At 40.1% G+C, this 23,010-nt stretch overlaps 1 protein-coding gene and 1 non-coding gene across 10 annotated transcripts in view; both read left to right on the forward strand.

Annotated features, from left to right (window-relative positions):
* Window positions 1-23,010, forward strand: part of TMCC1 (transmembrane and coiled-coil domain family 1) — a 155,861-nt gene that overhangs the window by 92,135 nt on the left and 40,716 nt on the right. The window contains exon 1 of one of the 9 annotated variants that reach the window (XM_024982578.2): window positions 16,465-16,757. The exons of 7 other annotated variants lie outside the window; for them this stretch is intronic. In XM_024982578.2, coding sequence (XP_024838346.1) covers window positions 16,737-16,757 — 21 coding nt within the window. In that variant the 5' untranslated portion in view covers window positions 16,465-16,736. 9 annotated transcript variants of the gene reach the window in all.
* MIR2372 (microRNA mir-2372) lies at window positions 17,757-17,833 on the forward strand. Its single transcript, NR_031299.1, has one exon. It is a non-coding gene; the product is annotated as a microRNA mir-2372 (primary transcript).

Below are 23,010 nucleotides of genomic sequence, written 5' to 3' on the forward strand. Positions count from 1 at the left end.
AAGGGTCACCCGCTGTGTACCCAGTTACTTATGACGGAAGAGGAGGCATTATCTTCAGCTTCTAATCTTTCCCCCGTCACACCCTCAGCCCGTAACCAATAGAAGCCATTGACCCTGCTTGCTACACATCTCTCAAATAGCGAGTATTTGAGAGCGTGCTTCCATCCCCAGCGTTGCACCTGAGTTCTGACAGCAGACTTCTGGTGGGTCTCTTTGCGTCCTTTATCATGCCCCCTTCTAATCCATTCTGGATGTGTGTGCATGTATGCATGCTATGTCGCTTCAGTCGTGTCCGACTCTTTGTGACCCCGTGGGCTGTAGCCTGCCAGGCTCCTCTGTCCATGGGATTCTTCAGGCAAGGATACTAGAGTGGGTTGCCATGCCCTCCTCAAGGGATTTGGCTGTTCAGACAGATTTAATTAAGGCTTCCTTCTGCCAAAAGTTCTTCACTGGCTGCCTCAGCATAGAGTTAAAACTGCCCTAGCGTAATCTGTAGATTTTTTTTTTTTATGACCTGGCCTCTGCTTACCTTTTTGCCTCAGCTTTGCTATCCACCAGCCACTCTAAATTACTATTTTTTTCCCTCTTAGTCATGAGGAGTCATGCTGTGGCTATTTTTGCATTGATTTCCCTCCCTTTTCCTAATCCTGTCACTACTCACTCTCCAGTTTCCATTCCCAAGAAACAAGCAAATATATACAAACTCCTGAATGTCCTTTGGGTCTCAGCTTTGATGTCATTGCTCCAGAGAAACTTGGTGGCCCACCAGCTCTAAGCCAGTTGCCCTTCTTTTGTGTTCTCTCAGCACTGTGTACTGCCTACCATCTACCAGGCCGCTGTCTCAGTATTTTGAATTGCCTTTGTGTTCCACTAGACTGTAGGCTTCGTGAGGGCAGGGGTGAAATCTTCCATGTTCACCATTATACTTCCACCTTCTAGATTCTTAATATACATTCCTTAAAGGTCATCTGTGGTAAGAAATGTATATATTAATAGAACATTCATAGCATTTTGGAGTATGATAATTTATTCTGCCTACTGACAGTTTTATGGAAAGAATATTCAATATATATGTGATTCATAAATAGACTGATACCTCAAGCTAAATGACAAAGTGGTCAGTACCCTGAATAATACTATTCTCTGAAATGGCCCTTAGACATTTTCACAGGACCCCAGCAGTCCTTGTGTAACACGAAAGTCAAGAAATTTTCTTCTCCAGACCTAGAATCATCTGTGTTCTTCCAAGGAGCCCTGGTTCCTTTAGTGAGGAACAACATTTGGGGACCATTCTGAGCGCTAAATATGCTCATTGCTTCTGTGTTGTGCCAGGATGACAACTGAAAACAGTTTAATATTTCTTTGTAGTTCTTTTGGTCTTTAAGGTACAAAGTACAGTAAGAATATATTTTAAAATCACTTGAAATAATTTGGAGCTTCTGTGGTAGTGCAGATGGTAAAGAACCTGCCTGCAGTTTAGGAGACCTGAGTTCCATCCCTGGGCTGCGAAGATCCCCTGGAGAAGGGAATGGCAACCCACTCCAGTATTCTTGCCTGGAGAGTCCCATGGACAGAGGAGCCTGGCAGGTCCATGGGGTCACAAAGAGTCAGACATGAATTTTTAAGTTTTTATTTTCTTCTTTTACTTTTTCAAAATTTTCTGTTAACTTACCAGCTTGATGCTGTTTGGCTTCTTTCATTTCACTTTTTACATTTAGAGGTTTTTCCCCCATTCTGATTGAATTTGATTTTATAATCGCATAAAACATTTACATGGTTCCAAAGTCAAATCTACAAAGCAGGGTGCATTCAGAAAAGTCTAGCTTTTTAACTTCCCACACCCACTTCCAGCTCTGCCTTTCCCGTATCTATGTGGCCTGTGCACCACATCAGTCTTTGTAAGCTGTGTCTCTCATGGGCTCAGTCATGCCATACAGTCTTCAGTTGCTCCCTCTGTACTCAAAATGAAGCTCATATTCCTCAGCTTATTGGTTAAGTCCTCTTATGACAGAGGACAATTAACCTAACTTCATTAGCCAGTGAGCCTAGGGTTCAGCCAGACTGAATCGTTCATTGTTTCCTGTACAGGCTCTGTATTTGTTCCCTCTTGCTTTTCACTCAGGTTTTTCTTACAGCCCGGATCACTTTATCCTCCCTTTCCTTTTCCGGCCCACCCCCCAATCTCCTTATCCAGGTCTTAACTATTCTTTAAGCCAAGATCAGCTGCTTCCCTCCTATCAAAGCTTTCCTCTACCATTCCCTAGGGCTTCAGTCTTCTTGCCTGGAAAATCCCATGGACAGAGAAGCCTGGAGGGCTACAGTCCCTGAGACACGACTTAAGGACTGAGCACAGCTACCATTCTCACATTCCCTACTATGGACATGTTGATTTCTGAGAGTGTGGTGGTTGGGACAATTAGAGTTAAGTATTAGAGTCCTCAAGAGAGCCAGAGATTCTGATAGTAGTAGTATCACATTGACAGAAACCTCAGAGCACACACATCTCAACTGACTCCTCTCCTCTCCCTCGGGCGGTGCCTGGGATACTCCTGTTGTTGTTCACATCTCTTCATTTTTGTTAGAGTGCTTAGGAGGCCAGAAATTCAATTTTAGGTTTAACCTAATTATAGTCCGTCTTTTTAGTCAAGTGTACAAATTGCAATTACATATTCATTTTACTGTGTACGGTCCTGGAACCCAAATTCAGAGTGTCTTCCCTGAAGGTGTACTGTCCATGAACCCAAATTCAGAGTGTCTTCCCTGAAGGTGTGGGAAATTTTGCACACTCTCTGGAGATAATCTCCAAGTTCATAGATTGTAGAATTAAAATCTGTAGTTTAGGAGCATTTTGGTAGTGTTTAAAGAATTGTGTCAAACCTGTGTTCTTAATACCTCTGTAAGTACAGATACAGTTTTCATTTTTCTGGTCTTTCATTTAATTGGACCTCAGATAATCACAGAATCCCTTGGAGCTCCAAATAGTTACCAACCTCAGGCAAAATTGTTTGCTTGCCAAGGACAGAATGTTTCCGTTTAACAATATAAGGGAAATGAAAGTTCCATTTTGCATCAAAAATACAGTGCAGGATGGATTCGTTTGAATTCATGACACATGTAATAAAATCAGAAGGTAAAGAGTGTGTTGGCTACAATAATCCTTTGGTAATTATCACCTTAAAGAAAGACCTTTAACTGCTAAAGGAAAAGATAGGTAACATATTCTTTGTTGCTTGATTCAGGCAGTTTGTGATTAATAATAAAAAGAGCATTTAAAAAATAAACTGTGCAGTTTTGTTCCCCCTCTGTAAATCAGCATAGCTTACGTGCCATAAGAAGAGAAGTGTGGTTTAATTTTTCTTGGTTTATCTTTACCCCTGGTCAAGAGTAGGTATGTCAACCTTTATGTCATTTCCAAACATCAGTGTAAGAACCTAAGTGAATGAGGTCTAACCTAGATTGCTTTATAGAAAAATCATATTTGGAGGGGGATGTGAAGTATTTCAAAGAAGAGAAGACAAAATTCCCAGCTCTTACCCCTTCCTTCTCCTGGTTCTCTGGGTGTCACATCCATTACCGTTTGCTTGTCCTTCCTCCCTACTAGACCGTGAAGTCTGTGAGGTCAGAAATGAGTCTGACTTCTTTCTCTGGATATCCCCAGTGAATACAGGGATGAATCAGGAGTCTAACCCTAGCCATGCTGACAAGGTTCTCTTTAGCCTCAGGCAAGTCATAGTACAGCTCTTTATGCCTGTGTTCAAAAGGATTAAAGAGAAAAGTCATAGTCTCTCAGAGATGGAAGAGACCTTATCCAACCCTGTATTTTGTGGATGGAAAAACCCTGACAGCCTGGCTTGCCTCAGTGTGAGAATAGAAATCCTTTGAACTAAGTGAATAGCCATGTTATATTTTATCCTGATTTTCTCTTGTGGGATGGATTAATTTCATTTGGGACTATGGTGTAAAGCCTTAAACCAGATCCATTTTCCTTTGCAACTTAGTCTTCAAATCTTATTCTTGAGTCAGAAAAAGAATGGATGGTTTAAATTTCTCATGGTGGGGGACAACAGGAGGGAAAAAGAAACACCCGTTCAGTAGGATTTATAATAAAACAAAATGCCTAGAGATCTAGTTGCTAAAATCATTTACCTCTCAGGAGGCACCTCTCACTAAACTTCTTTTTAAATAATGAACTCACGAACACATTAAGATCCTTATGTCTATATATGTGGGCATTTAAAAAATGGTCTTCAGAAGTTGTTTGGATTGGGGACTTTAAAATTTTACTTTCTAGTGAAATATCTTCAAACTGTATTGTGAGGAAGAGCTGTATCTTGCCATCTATTATAACACACCTCAAGCAAAGTGAAATAATTATTCTTCAGATTCAGTTCAGTTCAGTTGCTCAGTCGTGTCCGACTCCTTACAACCCCATGAATTGCAGCAGGCCAGGCCTCCCTGTCCATCACCAACTCCCGGAGTTCACCCAAACTCATGTCCATCGAGTCAGTGATCCTCTGTCATCCCGTTCTCCTCCTGCCCCCAATCCCTCCCAGCATCAGTCTTTTCCAATGAGTCAACTCTTGGCGTGAGGTGGCCAAAGTATTGGAGTTCCAATGAACACCCAGGACTGATCTCCTTTAGAATGGACTGGTTGGATCTCCTTGCAGTCCAAGGGACTCTCAAGAGTCCTTCTCTAACACCACAGTTCAAAAGCATCAATTCTTCGGCGCTCAGCTTTCTTCACAGTCCAACTCTCACATCCATATGTGACCATTGGAAAAACCATAGCCTTTACTAGATGGACTTTTGTTGGCAAAGTAATGTCTCTGCTTTTGAATATGCTATCTAGGTTGGTCATAACTTTCCTTCCAAGGAGTAAGCGTCTTTTAATTTCATGGCTGCAGTCACCATCTGCAGTAATTTTGGAGCCCCCCAAAATAAAGCCTGACACTGTTTCCACTGTTTCCCCATCTATTTCCCATGAAGTGATGGGACCAGATGCCATGATCTTAGTTTTCTGAATGTTGAGCTTTAAGCCAACTTTTTCACTTTCCTCTTTCACTTTCATCAAGAGGCCTTTTAGTTCCTCTTCACTTTCTGCCATAAGGGTGGTGTCATCTGCATATCTGAGGTTTTTGATATTTCTCCCGGCAGTCTTGATTCCAGCTTGTGCTTCTTCCAGCCCAGCATTTCTCATGATATACTCTGCATATAAGTTAAATAAGCAGGGTGACAGTATACAGCCTTGACGTACTCCTTTTCCTATCTGGAACCAGTCTGTTGTTCATGTCCAGTTTTAACTGTTGCTTCCTGAACTGCATGTAGGTTTCTCAAGAAGCAGGTCAGGTGGTCTGGGATTCCCATCTCTTTCAGAATTTTCCATAGTTTATTGTGATCCACACAGTCAAAGGCTTTGGCATAGTCAACAAAGCAGAAATAGATGTTTTTCTGGAACTCTCTTGCTTTTTTCATGATCCAGTGGATGTTGGCAATTTGATCTCTGGTTCCTCTGCCTTTTCTAAAACCAGCTTGAACATCAGGAAGTTCACGGTTCACATATTGCTGAAGCCTGGCTTGGAGACTTTTGAGCATTAGTTTACTAGCGTGTGAGATGAGTGCAATTGTGCGGTAGTTTGAGCATTCTTTGGCATTGCCTTTCTTTGGGATTGGAATGAACACGGACCTTTTCCAGTCCTGTGGCCACTGCTGAGTTGTCCAAATTTGCTGGCATATTGAGTGCAGCACTTTCACAGCATCTTCTTCCAGGATTTGAAATAGTTCAACTGGAATTCCATCAGCTCCACCAGCTTTGTTCGTAGTGATCTTTCTAAGGCCCACTTGACTTCACATTCCAGGATGTCTGACTCTAGGTGAGTGATCACACCATCGGGATTATCTTGGTTGTGAAGATCTTTTTTGTACAATTCTTCTGTGTATCCTTGCCACCTCTTCTTAATATCTTCTGCTTCTGTTAGGTCCATACCATTTCTGTCCTTTATTGAGCCCATCTTTGCATGAAATGTTCCATTGGTATATCTAATTTTCTTGAAGAGATCTCTAGTCTTTCCCATTCTGTTGTTTTCCTCTATTTCTTCCTATTGATCGCTGAGGAAGGCTTTCTTATCTCTTCTTGCTATTCTTTGGAACTCTGCATTCAGATGCTTATCTTTCCTTTTCTCCTTTGCTTTTTGCTTCTCTTCTTTTCACAGCTATTTGTAAGGCCTCCCCAGACAGCCATTTTGCTTTTTTGCATTTCTTTTCCATGGGGATGGTCTTGATCCCTGTGTCCTATACAATGTCGCGAACCTCCGTCCATAGTTCATCAGGCACTCTATCTATCACATCTAGTCCCTTAAATCTATTTCTCACTTCGACTGTATAATCATAAGGAATTTGATTTAAGTCATACATGAATGGTCTAGTGGTCTTCCCTGCTTTCTCAATTTACGTCTGAATTTGGCAATAAAGAGCTGATGATCTGAGCCACAGTCAGCTCCTGGTCTTGTTTTTGCTGACTGTATAGAACTTCTCCATCTTTGGCTGCAAAGAATATAATCAATCTGATTTCGGTGTTGACCATCTGGTGATGTCCATGTGTAGAGTCTTCTCTTGTGTTGTTGGAAGAGGGTGTTTGCTATGACCAGTGTGTTCTCTTGGCAAAACTCTACTAGCTAGCTTTTGCCCTGCTTCATTCCGTATTCCAAGGCCAAATTTGCCTGTTACCCCAGGTGTTTCTTGACTTCCTACTTTTGCATTCCAGTCCTCTGTAATGAAAAGGACATCTTTTTGGGGTGTTAGTTCTAAAAGGTCTTGTAGGTCTTCATAGAACCGTTCAACTTCATCTTTTTCAGCGTTACTGGTTGGGGCACAGACTTGGATTACTGTGATATTGAATGGTTGGCCTTGGAAATGAACAGAGATCATTCTGTCATTTTTGAGATTGCATCCAAGTATTGCATTTCAGACTCTCTTGTTGACCGTGATGGCTACTCCATTTCTTCTAAGGGATTCCTGCCCACAGTAGTAGATATAATGGTCATCTGAGTTAAATTCACCCATTCCAGTCCATTTTAGTTTGCTGATTCCTAGAAGGTCGATGTTCACTCTTCCCATCTCCTGTTTGACGACTTCCAATTTGCCTTGATTCATGGACCTGACATTCCAGGTTCCTATGCAATATTGCTCTTTACAGCATCAGACCTTGCTTCTATCACCAGTCACATCCACACCTGGGTATTGTTTTTGCTTTGGCTCCATCCCTTCATTCTTTCTGGAGTTATTCCTCCACTGATCTCCAGTAGCATATTGGGCACCTACTGACCTGGGGAGTTCCTCTTTCAGTGTCCTATCTTTTTGCCTTTTCATACTGTTCATGGGGTTCTCAAGGCAAGAATACTGAAGTGGTTTGCCATTCCCTTCTCCAGTGGACCACATTCTGTCAGACCTCTCCACCATGACCCGCCCGTCTTGGGTTGCCCCATGGGCATGGCTTAGTTTCATTGAGTTAGACAAGGCTGTGGTCCGTGTGATCAGATTGGCTAGTTTTCTGTGATTATGGTTTGTGTGTCTGCTCTCTGATGCCTCTCACAACACCTACCGTCTTGGGTTTCTCTTACCTTGAACGTGGGGTATCTCCAGCAAAGCGCAGCCGCTGCTCCTTACCTTGGATGAAGGGTATCTCCTCACAGCCACCCCTCGTGACCTTGAACGTGAAGTATCTCCTCTCGGCCTTCCTCCTAATTCTTCAGATTAGGGAGTGATTATTTGCTTTTCAAAAGAAGGCTTCACTTTAAGAAAACATCCTAAAGAAGTGCTGATATGTGCTATGACAAGAATGAACCTTAGAAATGTTTTAAGTAAAAAAAGCAATTACAAAAGGCCACATATTGTGTGATTCCATGTATATGAAATACCTAGACTAGGCAAGGCTGTAAAGACAGAAAGTAGATCGGTGGTTACACAGGATCAGGAGGAATGGGGTAATAGGAGGGAGATGACTTAAGGGGTAGGGGGCTCCTTTTTGAGGTGAGGAAGATGTTCTAAGATTGATCATGGTGATGGGTGTGCATTTCTGTGAATATACAAATAATCATTGAATTGTATACTTTAAATGGGTGAACTATAGTGGTGTATGAATTATATCTCAAAAGTGATTTTTAAAAAGCATTTATCATAAGGATTGTTTAGTGAGCATTGTTGTATCATCTGAAGAACCATTTGATTTTTGAGAATAATGGCTAGCATTTGTTGACTGCTTATTATGTGCCAGGCATTGCGCTAAATATTTGAAAATCTACATCTTAGGCGTTAGTTTCCATCCAGCTTTTCAGTAGCACAGTCTTCTCTGTATTCTCCATGCATACTAGCACAAAGCCTTACAGATGCCATAAACTCCAAATATTTGGATGAATGACAATGTATATGAACTGATGAATGAATGAATTTAGCCCTCCAGCTTGGCCTCCCAGGACATCAGGGCACTGATCTCTCCTTTTCTTTTTATCGGTCTAGTCTCAGACCTAGCAAGCAGTTCTAGCTCACATAGCAGTTAATAGTTGTATCAAGTGGAAGGTAATTCTGACTGGGTTTTGCCATTTCCACAGAAGTAAGAAAAGAGGAGGCAGAGGGGGGCTTTTATCGCATTGCCCTCCTTCCTTTTGGTCCTTATTTTGAGTGGCCAGCAACCCATCTCTAGCTTTCAGTCTCTGTATTTACTCCTGGCGGGAGTGGTTAGTCTCCCTGCAGGTCTTTTAAGGAGAGAACACTAGCCCAAACAACTTTGACTTTCCGGTATGCCTGAATCAGAGTCCAAGAAATGCCTTTCAGAATCTTCTACACAGGTGATATTTCTTTGCTTTTCACTTTCTGACTAGAAATGAGACCCCTAAACTCTTATAGTGAGGGTCACAATTTCTTCACACTATTTGACAATTAGGACAGTTAGTTGGATGCTGACTTAAAACACAAATAATATAGTTCAGCTCTGCCCCCCAGAACCCTCTGGAATCCTGATGACCTCGTATCTGGACCAAGAGCGCTCTAACACTGTAATATCTATATTCCTTTGAATTCTGGGTCAACTAGAAGATGCCTTGCTCCACAGCCTGTGCTGATAATTATTGAATTATGAGATATCACAGTCTTGTTTTGTGTGTGTGTGTGTGCCCAGTCCATGTTCAACTCTTTGCTAACCCATGGACTGTCGCCTGCCAGGCTCCTCGTCCATGGAGTTACCCAGGCAAGAATACTGGAGTGGGTTGCCATTTCCTACTTCAGGGGATCTTCCCGACCCAGGGATCGAACCCACATCTCTTGCATTTCCTGCATTGACAGGCAGATTCTTTACCACTAGCGCCACCTGGGAAGCCAAAATAAAACTTTTATAATGTTACATAAAACTTAGCCTTTCAAATTCAGGATAATCTTAATTCCCTATGAGCTGAGATCATGAATAACAGATTAGTTTACTTGTCATATTAAAACATCTTTATGTTTTTTTCTGAAACAATGAGGATATCCTGGATTTTTTGGTTCTTTAAAGAGATCAAAACAAGACTAAATACCTTGCACCTATCTTAAGCTGCCTGGAACCCTCAATCTCTTTTCCATTCTGCTTTCTCTAGTCATTGTTGGCTAGAAGGATTTTATATTTAATACTTATACTATGACCATATTTGCATTTCTCTAACAACCCAATGAGCTCCTTGCCAACAAGGAAACTAAGGTTTAGAGAAATACATACTAAATTTACCTTTAAAAAAATTAATTACCCTACTTGTTCAAAATACACCACAGAGGAATCTGGATAAAAAATGAAGCAAATCTCCCAACTCTGGCAAAATTGTTCAAGAATAAAACAGTTGGGAGGAGGTTCTCAAATACCAAATATGAATAATTTAAGCTCTGATGCTATATTAAAAACTCCCAAAGAAAAGCCAGTTTATACTTATAGTTAATGGTATTAATAAGATGGAAATAAGTGACTTATAGCCGTATATTAAAATGTTAGTTGCTCAGTTGTGTCCAATTCTTTGAGCTACCAGGCTCTGTCCATGGGATTTTTCAGGCAAGAATACTGGAGTGGGTTACCATTTCCTGCTCCAGGGGATCTTCCTGACCCAGAAATTGAACCCTATCTCCTGCATTCTATACAATTGAGACAGATTGCTAAGATTGCTAAATTTTACTAGCGTTTGGAAAGAATCATGATTTATAAGCCAGTCCTAAAAGCTTAAGGAAAAAACTTTGATTTTGAATTTGCAATTTAATGTGAATTGACTGTTATATAGAGTCTAAAATTTTCTAAATAGAAGTAGTATACACAAAAACTTCTTAGGCATATAATACAAGTTTTCAAAGAAAGGACAAGGAGAACATCAAAACATCGATGGTTTACCTGATAACACTGAATTATAGTTTGGACTGCGCTCCCTGGTATCCAAAGCAAAATATTACATATGGGAATTTTAATCTTGGGTCCCTGAATTTCTTAGGATTACATGTAAATGTGTATGTGTCCATGAGTTTTTCTGGAGGAAGAATTTTCATCAAATTCTCAAAAGGGTATGTGATCCAAACAAGACTGAACCATTGTATTACATTTTTAAAAACAGGGTGGGTAACTGAGGAGTCTCTATAAATTCATTTTTAAGAATCCTTTTGCAACCTGCATTAATGGAGCTTGTGTTTAGGGTTAAATTTATGTTTTAGATTAGTCTTCAAGTATATGGGGATTACCTTTTTACTGAAGGCCTTTTTGTGCCTAGGAGGAAAAAAAAAACTCAACACATGAATTCATTTCATTCTCACAGCATTTATACAAAGTGAATAATCCTGTTTTACTGATGAGGACACTGAGACTCAGATTCAGAAAGCTTGCCCAAGGTTCCGGAGCCAACTGAGAGAGCGAGGAGGTGCTCTGCCTGCTCCCCACTCCACTGTCTCCAGCTGAGCACCCTCGGTGCCCTGGGCGCTGCACAGATGCTGGTGCTGCGGCGCTGCACACACCCTTGCCCCGTGCCCCGCTCTTTAAAGAGAAGACCTATCAAAGAGGGGAGTAAGCACATACCGACTAATACAACTCGTGAGGGTGTAAGTGCTTCAGATGTCCCCTATATTAGTCCATTTTCTCTTGTGAGAATGCTAGGAATGCTTTATTGAATTTCCTTAGCCTTCCCGTATCCTCATGGAAAAAACATCTATTCTGCACATGCACAGGTAGCGGTGAGTGTAATCATAACTGTCTCCTTATCATCTAGTTTATTCGTGGAATCGCTTTAGGACCAGGTTTTCTAACAGTTGAGATTATACAGTAATCAACAGTCTAAAATATTATAAAAAATTAAAAGTTTTTAAAGCCACAGGTATAGTCATGAAATCTCTAAGAATAATTCATTTCTTTTCCTCCCTTTCAGGGATTTAAAAACTATATAGAAGGAAAAGAGGTTCAGCTGTGTCTTTCTGTTTGGGTAGCAAGGACATGCTTTGTGCTGCTGAAAAGGAGGGAGAGAGGCCAATACCCTTAGGATCCAGAATGTCTAGCAACGCTGCCCTAGAGGCTACACAGCACAAGTGTAGGCAAGGTCTACACGGTCTCCCTTCAGGGCAGTTACTCTGGACGGGGAGGATTCTTGTGGCAACAACTACACTTAGAGAAATGTGAAGCCACTCTTGGAAGCATCTTTTGTGCTGTGGCTGAGAAGCTGTTGGTGTTAACTCTGATTATGAGCCCCCAAGAGAAGGTGTGGAGTTGGTGCAGGACATGACAACCAGATGTTTTATAATCGCATCATACAAGCCAAAGAGAAGAGTGAGTTTCGAGAAATGTGAATGCATGTTTGAAACTGTGGGACATGTTTTTTCTCTCTCTCTTTTTTTTTTTAATGTACTCTTGAAGAATTTCCCTATCAGATCAGTGTCTGTAGCACTCGTAGCTGGTACTTGGAAATCTAGTTTAATTCGATTTAGCACATGACAATGACATGTTTGTTTTCTAAGCGATTTTATTCTCTTCATATTGTGGGAAGCCTCAAAGGCGGTTGTTGTGCTCTTTAATGGTTACCCATAATTACCATATATATATATATATTGGCTGGAAACACCTAGGTTCAAATCTCTTCTCCTTTACCGGTCAGTGCTCTTACCTTGAGCAAGTTTCTCATCCTCTCAGCTTCATCTTCGAGTTGAAGATGGTGATTGTAATAACTTCCTACCAGGGCTGTTATGAGATTATATTGAATATGTGTAAAACTCTCAAGTTTATACTGAGATTACATACTGTGTGCTATTTTAAATGTTTTTAAGAAAGGAGTGAAGAGAAATGGGTTGTTTCAACTTAAAAATACTTGATTTTCTAAACTCTTCTACAGCAAACCAGCCTCACTGCCCCCTTATCCTTCTTCCCCTGAAGTTGCTGGAAGTGCTCTCTCTACTTGGTATAAGTGGTAGTACACTTGTAACTACAAGGTGAAATTAAGATTTTAAACATCTTAGCAGCAGTGTAAGCATCCATTTTGCATTGAATTTGGTACATGGAACACAAAATTAATCAGATTTACTCTAGAGATTTGGATAATTTCAAAGGAACTCTTTTAAAATCATACTCTGGTGTCACTAGAATGTTTCATTAGATGCTGTTAGGACTGTAGTAATTGTTTTCCTTTAAAACAAATGGAAATTGGCAGTTGAAACCTACCAGAAAAGCTCTTGATTTGGGTTTTATGAAATGGTGAAAGTATTTTTTAAAGCCTGAATTTTAAATAAATTAATCAATAGCAACGAGGTTGTGAGTTTTAAGTTTTTCTTTGAGTTTAGAAACTGAACTCAGAAATGCCTTTTACCTTCCACTGTCTTTGTTTCTGAAGCTATGATCAAGATCATTTTTCTCTATCAGGGCATTTTGCAGACCATGTAGCCTGTTTGCCGGTTTTTATACACTGAGTGAAACATAAATACAGTTGATTTTTTTGGCCTGCACCATCTGGTAAAAAAGTAAATATCTCTAACTCAGTGCCTATCACAACATCTGGCTCAGAGTAGGTGTTTTATAATTATATTCGTGAAATGCTGTGATTGGGAGAAAGATTTCCACAGAAGGAACTCAGAGAAAACTTCATGAGAGCATTGGCTTTGAGCCTTTAAAGGCTCTTGGATGTAGAAGGGCATTCCAGGGTGAGAGAGTTTCAGCAGGCAAGGCCCAGTAGTGATGGATACTGTACGAATGTTACACGTGTTTACAAACCATCCCAGTTCTTGTGAACTGCTGTCACAGTGTGAACCCAAAGACACTGGACAAAAATGAAGCTAGCAAGGAAGCTACCTTCCTTTAGGATGGGTAGCATAAATGAAGCATCTCCCTTGGGATTTGGTTTGTCATATGATGTAGGCCAGCCTACGAGAGCATCAGAGATAGGCTGAATAGCACAGGTAAGCAAGTGGCTTACCCTCGCTGAGCCTTAATTTCCTCTTCATTAGAAATGAAGCCAGTGAATAAGTAGAGGGCCAGGTGTTCTGTGGATTAAATGAAGTAATGTATATGAAGAGCCTAGTACTTAAAAGGTCACTGTGCTTCTGGTGGTTATCGATAGTAGTAGTTGTGATTAAAAATAGTGCTACATTGGGATGTAAAGACATTTCATCATCCAAAAAAATTGATGGTGCCTTACAACATAACAGCTTTGTGAGTGTTTCTAATTCACATGTCAGTTGCATATACTTCACAGTGCCACTTGTGTAATGTGAATACAACTTTGTTTTTCTTATTTCGTGATAAAATATTTTACTCTGAATACTTTATATAACATGTAGAGGAATAGCTGCATATTCACCAAAGATTCACCATAATAAATAGCATGAAGTACAGGTGACACTTTTCTACAGAAGTCTTTTATTGGAATGTTTAATTCTTTTTTTAATCCCTTATTGCAGCCTTCATAGAATTCTCAACTGCTCATGAAGTTCAGGTTTGTGCAAACTAAGAGAAAATCTTTCTAAGAGAGTTGATTCAGCCAACAATTTTATCACAAGAGGCTTCACAGATGAGGAAACGGGCTTAGTAAGACTTGTCTACACAGGTTATTGGTGCCAAAGTGGGTATTCAGTCTACATTTTCTTCTCTCCTTGACTCTGAATGCTTTCTTTGGTATATACCATTCTGTCTGTAACCAAGTACATCTGTGCAATAAATCTGTATAGATCTTAAGAGTCGGGGTAGCTGAGAACACAAGTCCTGTTAGAAATGTTTAATCAAGAAGTGACTTTTTCAAGTTTTAACGGCTTTTCAACAAACTTTAACAGTTTTTTTTTTTTAATATAATCCACATATAATACCCTTCACCCATGGAAGTTTATAGTTGCACGACTTTTACTTTATTCAGTTTCACAACTGTCACTGTGATTAATTTTAGAACATTTTCATTACCCCAGAAAGAAAGCCCACACATCCCAGCCATTACTGCCAATCTTACCATTCCCCTCAGCCCCAGGCAAGCACTAATCTAGTTTCTGTCTCTGTGAATTTGAATGTTCTGGACATTTTATGTAAATCAAATCATAAAATATATGATCCTTTGTGACCGGCTTCTTTAACTTAGCATTCTGTTTTCAAGATTATACGGTATGTTATTTAGCAGTATTTCTTTATTAGTGCCAGGTAATATTCAGTTATATGAATATCACATTTTATATGTCATTCATCAGTTGATAGACATTTGAGTTGCTTCTTTTTTCACGAATAATACTGTTGTGAATGTCTGGGTACACGTTTTTCTGTGGACGTTTGTCTTCACTTCTCTTGGGCATGTGCCTCTAAGTGGTGTGTTGAATCACACGGTAACGGTCTGTTTGATCGTTTGAGGAACTGCCAGACTGTTTGCCGCAGGGACTGTAGCATGTCGCATCCCCGCCGGCAGCCTACGAGGGTTCCACTTTCTCTGCATTCTCACCAATTCTAGTTACTATCGTCATCCTAGCTAGGTGTGAACTGGTATTTCATTGTGGTTTTGATTTGTATTCCCTTGAAGGCTAATGATGTCGAGCATCTTTTTAATGTACATTTTGGCCATTTGTCAGTCTTCTATTGAGAAGTGTCTATTCAGGGCCTTTGCCCATTTGGGTTTTCTCGCTAACATTTAGTTGTAATAGTTCTTTATATATTCTATGTACAGTTCCCTTAAAAAGCTTATGATTTGCCAAAAGTTTTTCCCCTTTCTATGGGTTGTTTTTTCATGTTCTTAGTGGTGCACTTTGAAGTTTGTTGTGGCTGTTTTATCTGTTTGTTCCTTTATGGCTTATGGTTTTGCTGTTACATCTAAGAAACCATTGATTAAATCCAAGGTCATGAAGATTTACACCCATAGTTTTAGGTCTTACATTTCGATTCTTGATTCATTTTGAGTTTATCTTTTATATTTTGTGAGGAAGAGTCCAACTTCATTCTTTTGCATGTTGATAGCTACTTGTGTTGGTATCATTTGTTGAAAAGACCATGAGTCTTCTTGGCAAAGGAAATTATTCTTAAGCATTGCTTTACGAAGAGAGATGTAAATGACAGAAATGAAAAAATTCTGATCTGGCTTCTAGGTAAATTATGTGAAGAGTGTGAGGTCAGACTATTTAGATCAGAGAGTCCTTTCCCCATGGTAGACAGTTGGAAACCAAAAGATGAGACATTTGCTCAGGAGAAATTACAATATTGGAAATAGAGAGTGAAGTTGTAGTGTTAGAAGTCTGTCAAGAAATAACTAAATGATCTCAATTTATTTTGCTGAAATAAGTCATGAAATCTTCAGTTTATTAGGATGAATGTATAGAGAAGCTTTGAAGGTTTGAGTATGCAAAAAATATATATAAGCTAAAGAAAGTCAATATAGAAATAATAAATGACAAAGATAGAGCATGAGAAATATAATTTATAATTTTATTTCCTCCAAATAAACACAGAAGCACAGAAATAGAGGCAAATAACTGAATGGCAAAATAGTGGAAAGAATGTTAGGGAAGAGTCAGAATTCCTTGGTTCTAATCCTAACCCACCCCAGTTATGTAATCTTGAATAAGTCAGCCTTCAGAGTAGTCGCTAATATTTACTGAGGCCCTGCCATATACAGGAATTGTGCAGATCTCAAGTTCCTTTTTTGTAAAATGGAGATTATGTCACATTAATTGCTTTGAAAACTTCTGTAAAGAGCCATGTACATAGAAGAGATTATTCTTGAAATTTGGGTTTATTCACTGTAGCAGCAGTATCTGATAATCTGTATGTCAGTGCTCAGAAATGTGTGCTGAAAGGTGTGCTATATCCTTATTTTGATGAAGAAACTGACGTTCAGTGGTTATGAAAGTTGGACAGTCAGTAATCAGTAGAGTCAATTCTAATGTAGTTTTTCTTGATTTCTTTATACCACCTTGACTTTGGCTTGAAAGATGGTATAATAGATCCTGATGGGAGGGGGAGTGGGAGGGAATAGGGTAGCACCAATGAGATTTAATTTCTTAGACATGAAAGCTTAGGATGTAATTCCAAAGGGGTGATTAGTCCTGAGATTAGTGATCTCAGTGCTGAGGTGGAACAGAACCTTGTGTTAATAAGGTCAAAGGTAAATGCCATTTGACTAACTGGTAAGTCCCGGAAGAGCTAAATGTTCTGAAGCACAGTCATGTAAGAGTTTATCCATGTGTCTGCTGGAGTCCTGGACAGTTTTCTTCAGGAGGCAGAGCGGGGACAGAGCAGCAGTGAGATGTCTGAGTGGGGAGTAGAGGTAAGTGCCAGAGGGCACAGTGCCACAGCTTGTGGAGATGGGCAGACTTTGCTTTGGACCATGAGGATGTCACTTCTTAGAATTTTTTATTTTTTTACTTGAATTGATTTTCTCATATTCATACCTTTTGAAGACCCTTGTCACCCCACCCATAAAGTGCTTGTGATTCATTTTTGAATGTGAAACTAAGCAGATCCTGAGTACTTCATAGCTCTGATCGTTCTGCTCTTTCCACACTTCTTGTCCTTTCCCTGGTGGAGTTGAGAAATACTATTTGGACATGTAAGACCAATGAGGAGAGCACAGCACCCCACTCAAGTATTCTTGCCTGGAGAATCCCATGGACAGAGGAACTTGGCAGGGTGCAGTCCATGGGGTCGCAAAGAGTCATACTGCTGAAGCGACTTCGCACCATTACAGGTAACACTGAAAAGAGTACAAGACCAGAAAAGAGCCCAAGAAGAGAACAGAACAGCTTTTATTCATTGATTTGAGCTGTGCCGTTATCTTCTTGATGACAAGCACAGAGTTCAGGCTTGAGTTGTTAGCCTCTGCCACTGCTGAATGAATAAGCAGCAGACATGCTTCTCCCCGATGCAGTGCGGCTGTTGGAGACATCGTCAGCTGGCACAGGGGAAGCACAGAACTTTGAACTCACACTCTGCTTTGCAGACTTTCAGTTTCTGCGTAGAAATCCGTGGCGGTTGGTGTCTGTGAGAACAGATCTGTGAAAGGGAATTAACGTGCATGGGGCCCATGCTTTAGGTGAGGCGGCCTGAAGCGCTTGAAGGTGAAATGAGAGTCCCAGAAGTCTCAGAGGCCTGAGGTGTTCTTATTTATATTGCCGTGCATGCCAGAAATGGCAGAACTGGGCTTCAGAGGACTCGGGAGACGTTTGCGGGAAAGCTGATGCTGTGTGCTGACTGAGGGTGTGCATCTGCGTGTTCATGTGTCCATTGCTCCGGAGACTCCCCTGATAAGTCACGCCTAACCCCACCCCTAGTCCGGAATCCAGTCTTTTCATCAGAGCTTTGTCTTTTTGAGAATGATGAAAGGATTGGGTCACTCTGGTCTGGAGTAAACCTTCCGTGATACAAGGGAGACCACAGAATGGGGAGGGTTGTCTGCACTGTGTGTCCTGTGCTTTTGTCTTGACGGAAATTCCATCTCCTGGTTCCTTTTTCTCTTCATGATTTGTGTGTGTGTGTGTGTGTGTGTGTGTTCCCCTTATTTCAGGGAAAAATTTCTAACAGTACAGTTATATACATTCTTGGTGACCTAAAAAGAAATGGTAATGTGCGCTAGGTCTGCAGCAACTTCTGCCTTTTGGGTATTTGGGAGAAATGAGGTTTTTAAACCATCTCTTCAGTTTCAGCGTATCTCTAACACCAAAAATATTTTTTTTTAGAACATTCTCCCTTCTTCCTTTGTAAAGTAATAGAAAAGTTTTGGGGCTCCTCGGCTAGGTCACAGTGTCCAAACGACTATGCCTCATTTAGAATAGAATCTGGACATTATTTGTGATACAAAACAAAATAACCAGTAGTTCTTAGAATTTCCCACTTCCTGCTCATTTCCTCCAGACACAAAATAGGTTTGAGGAACAAAGTTTTCTCCTAATGTTTTGACCTGCCTGTGTTTGGGATTCAGAGTATTTTGGGTGCTTATTGCTTAACTGGGCTGAAGATCACCTCATGTGACAGCATAGATCCCTTGTTTTGGAATTGCCATTACTTTCTAGAACAGCCACTCTGTACAGCAGCCAACATGCCCTGGGTCCTCTTGCTTCATATTACAGTGATCCTGCTTTGTCAGGGTAGAATTCAGCCTCACAGGGCTGGAGTCAGTCTCTGCTGACCTCATGCCACAGTACAGCATGTTCAAATCTGGGAGAAACCCGAGGGTTCTTCGGCATATTCCTCCTCCTTCTCCCTCACAAGCATGGAACCCTCACTCTCCTCGGAAACCGTATGTTGTATATGTGTGTGTATCTGTCTTTTTTTTCCTCAAATCTCTTCCTTAATCTTATAATTCTACAGCTTTAAGTGGGGGCTGGTAGCTGAGACAGACACAGGAAATGCTTTGAGCTGCTGAAACTTCGCATTTTTCAGCAGTAGATCTCAGCCCCGGGCATTTGCTATTTTGGGACTGACTTGTGTGAGGTGGCAGTAATGGAGAGGCGTATTCTGTGTTTCCTAGTTGTTCATTTTACCCCTAGGTATTTAGGTAGAACGCACAGAGTGTTCTTTGGCTGTGTGGGCATGCTCAGCTGATACCACAGTGTCCCGTGCTGCCGTATGACGGGGCTGCTTCAGTGCAGAGTAAATGTCATCCTCACTCTCTCAGGCTGAGTAGTTCTCCAAAATTAAGTGTTTTCTTCAGAGAACCAGAGTTTCCTTTGCCTTTGGCAACTTGGGGAAAGCTTGGGTTAAATTTGAAGATACCAGGCATGCATAACCAATCACGATTTGGATTAAAGCCATTTGAAATATTTCTCACATTAAAAAAAGAAAAACAAAACGGTTCTTATTACTCAGCTACTTGTTTTTCATGTATTTTTCCCAAAGACTTGGCAATTTTCTGAATTGTAAAGTGGTATGCACATATTTTGGTACTATGTCTCGGCATCAGTGGAGCAAGTCCCTGAGATTCAACTGGATGGGAGGGTGACCCAGCTTCACAGCGAATCCACCATTTTCACATCTCATCCACAGTCAGGAGTACAAAGTGTGGCTAACAGCTGTAGTTTACCATGATTTTTTGGTGTGTTGTGGGTTTATAAATAATACATAGATCTTTTCTAAGAGATACATGCTGAAGCACACAGATTCTGTACAGTTTTACCTGATCCTAAAGCTGATATGTATTATTGTTTGTTGTGAGCCACTGTATTTAAGATCCAAATAGATTTTTCACTCTGAAGTTTGGTGTTAAGTCACTCTCCTATTCCTTACGGTTGATCACTTTAAATGCCAGCTTTATTAACAGATTTGTACCTCTGCTCTGTGTCCCCCTCCCCCCCCCCTTTTTTTTCCTGTTGTTTGTTCTGTATCTTGGATTTTAAAACCCTGGCACATCTCTGTTTGTTCTGAGGTTATAAAAGGTCAGTTTCCTTATCTATGTTTTATTAAGAATGCAATCCCAGGTTGAATGGGGTGTTCAGAAGAAAAGAATTCATAGGCCTGCCCTGAAAGGATAGGGGGTGGAGACTGATAGTAAAACAGAAGTTAACTCCTTTTTCTTCGTTATTGACAGTCCAAAAAGAGGAGGAAAACGTAAAACGTAATCTGAATATTTTTAATTGACATTGTTTTGTCTGTGTATTGCCTTAATCCATGAGTAGAGAAAATCTTGCCAAAATCACTTAGTACCTGAGTGAATAATTTTAGATTAAACTTGCATCTCTACGCATGTCTCTCACTGACCCAAAGTATTCATCAAATCTGCGAAAGTGAAAGTCACTCAGTTGTGTCCGACTCTTTGCAACCCCATGGACTATACAGTCCATGGAATTCTCCAGGCCAGAATACTGGAGTGGGTAGCCTTTCCCTTCTCCAGGGGATCTTCCCAACCCAGGGATTGAACCCAGGTCTCCCGCATTGCAGGGGGATTCTTTACCAGCTGTGCCACAAGGATCCTCTCATTGAAACAATGATTAAAATGTTCAGAAAAGAGGTACTTGCTCTAGCTTCTGGATACATCAAACTGCTGTAGATAGGGGTTTATGTATAAACTCTTTGCATGAGGTTGCAACATACTTTATGAAAACTGCAGGATAAACATTTTAAAGGCACAGAACTCTAGAGGGGAAAACATATCTGATTCTAGGAAAGAATTGGAGATATTACAGAACGCATTGCTTATATATTGAAGTTGTATTTGTGTTTTAAATATTACACAAGATAATATTCCCAGATGTTGACTTAAAGATGAATAATTTGCTTTTTCCTTCTTTAATAACCCTGCAACAACACACATCTATATAAATTGCCTTGATTTTCTGTACGAATGCCCAGAATTTATGGTGATAATTATTTGGTTCTGTACAGATGCTATCTGTCATTTAAACAGTTATTTACATTGGACTGTCACTTTATTAAATGGTGAAATTTCAAATGATAAAACTCCCCTCCCATCTCAACTGCTGCTTGACCAACTCTCATCGTTTCATGGGGCTCAGAGTGCTACATAAAGGTCAGATTCCCTAGGAACAATGCCTATGAAACAGTGCAAAGATCTGCCCACAGTATTTTGTAATTGTGGGATTTCTTTGTAATTGATTCGAAAGGAATAGCTAGAACAGTGATTTCAGTGGTGGATGAGAAGTGTACAGCACAGCAGCAGAAGACTGTTCCGCAGGGCAGCGTCTCCCTACTCCCAGTGCTCAAAATGCTTCCCTTCTCCTCCGGAGAATGTTTTACATCCCTTAAGACTGTGAGAAGAAAAATAGGTTGAGAGCTCTGACTTAATGCCTAAGAACATTTGTCACCGATTATTTTAATTCATGCCAGAAATTACTGTATGCCAGAGTTCCAGTATATCCTATCTGAAACAGAGGGTGATGTAGACTGATCATTTGTTCACTGAACAAACAGTTGTTGGAGAATCTGTTTTCTATCAGAGTTTGGGAGTTGAGATGGCTCTCTGACCTCATGCAACTTCCACTCTAGTTGGGGAAGATGACAACAAGTAATAAGCCTAATAAGTAAACGAGGAGTACATTGGAGAGGTATGGGCTGTAGTCCCAGTCCTGCCAGAACCAGATGGGAACTTGGGGATTTAGTTAACATGCCAGAGCTTTTATTCCTCACTTGTAAAATAAGGCTATTTCACAAGACAGCTTCTCAAGATCGTTAGATTTTAGGACGTTTCAGAATATATGTGTATAGACACATATAGATTGGTTTTAGAAATAAAGTGACACATCTTCCTATGACTCTCAGAAATGGTCAGAGACACCGATCTCAAACTTATTTTTCTGTTTCTAGGCAGTTAATAGAGTTAAAAAGCAATTTCTTAACTGATTATTATTCAGTTACAAACTACTCATAGAAGATAAATGAAGGAGTTTACTGGACTTCAACTAGTACTACTAGTACAGAGGAAAATCTGGATTTAGACAAAGTTTTCTAACTCTGGATAGGGTAATTATTTACTTTCAAAAGCATTCATTCTAAATTCTTTATATAGTCACTTTTAAGTGTAACACATTTTCAAATGTAATAAATATTATTCCATATTAAATCCTTAATTTGCACATTATTTTGCTGGAACAAAATCTTCCTTAAGTGAAGAGTTGCATATCTTAATTTACATGAGGTTGATCTCTGTGGCCTGGGCTTCCCAAGGGGCTCAGTGGTAAAGAATCCTCCTGCCAATGCAAGAGACGCAGGTTCGATCCCTGGGTCAGGAAGATCCCCTGGAAGAGGGAATGGCAACCCACTCCAGTATTCTTGCCTGGAAAATTACATGGAAAAGGATCATGGCTGTGTCTAGTCCATGGGGTTGCAAAGAGTTGGACATGACTCGATAACTGAGCGTGAGCACAAATCTCTGTGGCCTACAAATTAATAGGAATTTGAAATTAAAAAAATACAGTGAAATGAGTGTAACCATATGGTGTATATATGTATTCTAAACATTTTACTTGATCCAAAGTTGCTAAAACACTAACAGTCTTAAGATTAAAACTTAAACAGTTCATGCTTCCGTTTTTTATTAATGTTAAAATTAAGGGTACAGAAATATTTTCTGGCTGCTATTAATTCTTTGAAAAATAGACAAATTTTCAGTCTCCTTAGCATTAAGTTGTTACTATTCCAGACCTGTGGTTAGGCATACGTAAATAAGTACTTTGTAAAAGAAGCCCATAGGGAAGGCACTAAACAGATTTTCTAAGTTTGATTATCCTTAGACTAAGCTCATTCCCTTTTTTAATAGGATTTCTATAGTAGTAGAGATATTCTGAAGACAGGACATCTAGATTTCAGCAGTACATTTAACAGAGTTTTTCATGGTACCTTTTGAGGGGAGGAAATTATAATTGATTATTCATAACTGAGTCAGTGAATGAAATAGTGAAGATTACTAACTTGGATAAACACCATCCTGGAACACGGTCTCTGATGGTTTGCTGCAAAGTGCTTCCGGTCCTCTTCAACCTCTTCATTAATCCGTCACTAATGACATTGCTATGCTTAGTCAGGGTTGAAGATGTCAAGCAGTTGAAAAGAGTAATTAAAATTTTGAGCTG

This window comes from Bos taurus, chromosome 22 (assembly GCF_002263795.3).
Source record: "Bos taurus isolate L1 Dominette 01449 registration number 42190680 breed Hereford chromosome 22, ARS-UCD2.0, whole genome shotgun sequence".
Taxonomy (NCBI): Eukaryota; Metazoa; Chordata; class Mammalia; order Artiodactyla; family Bovidae; genus Bos; species Bos taurus.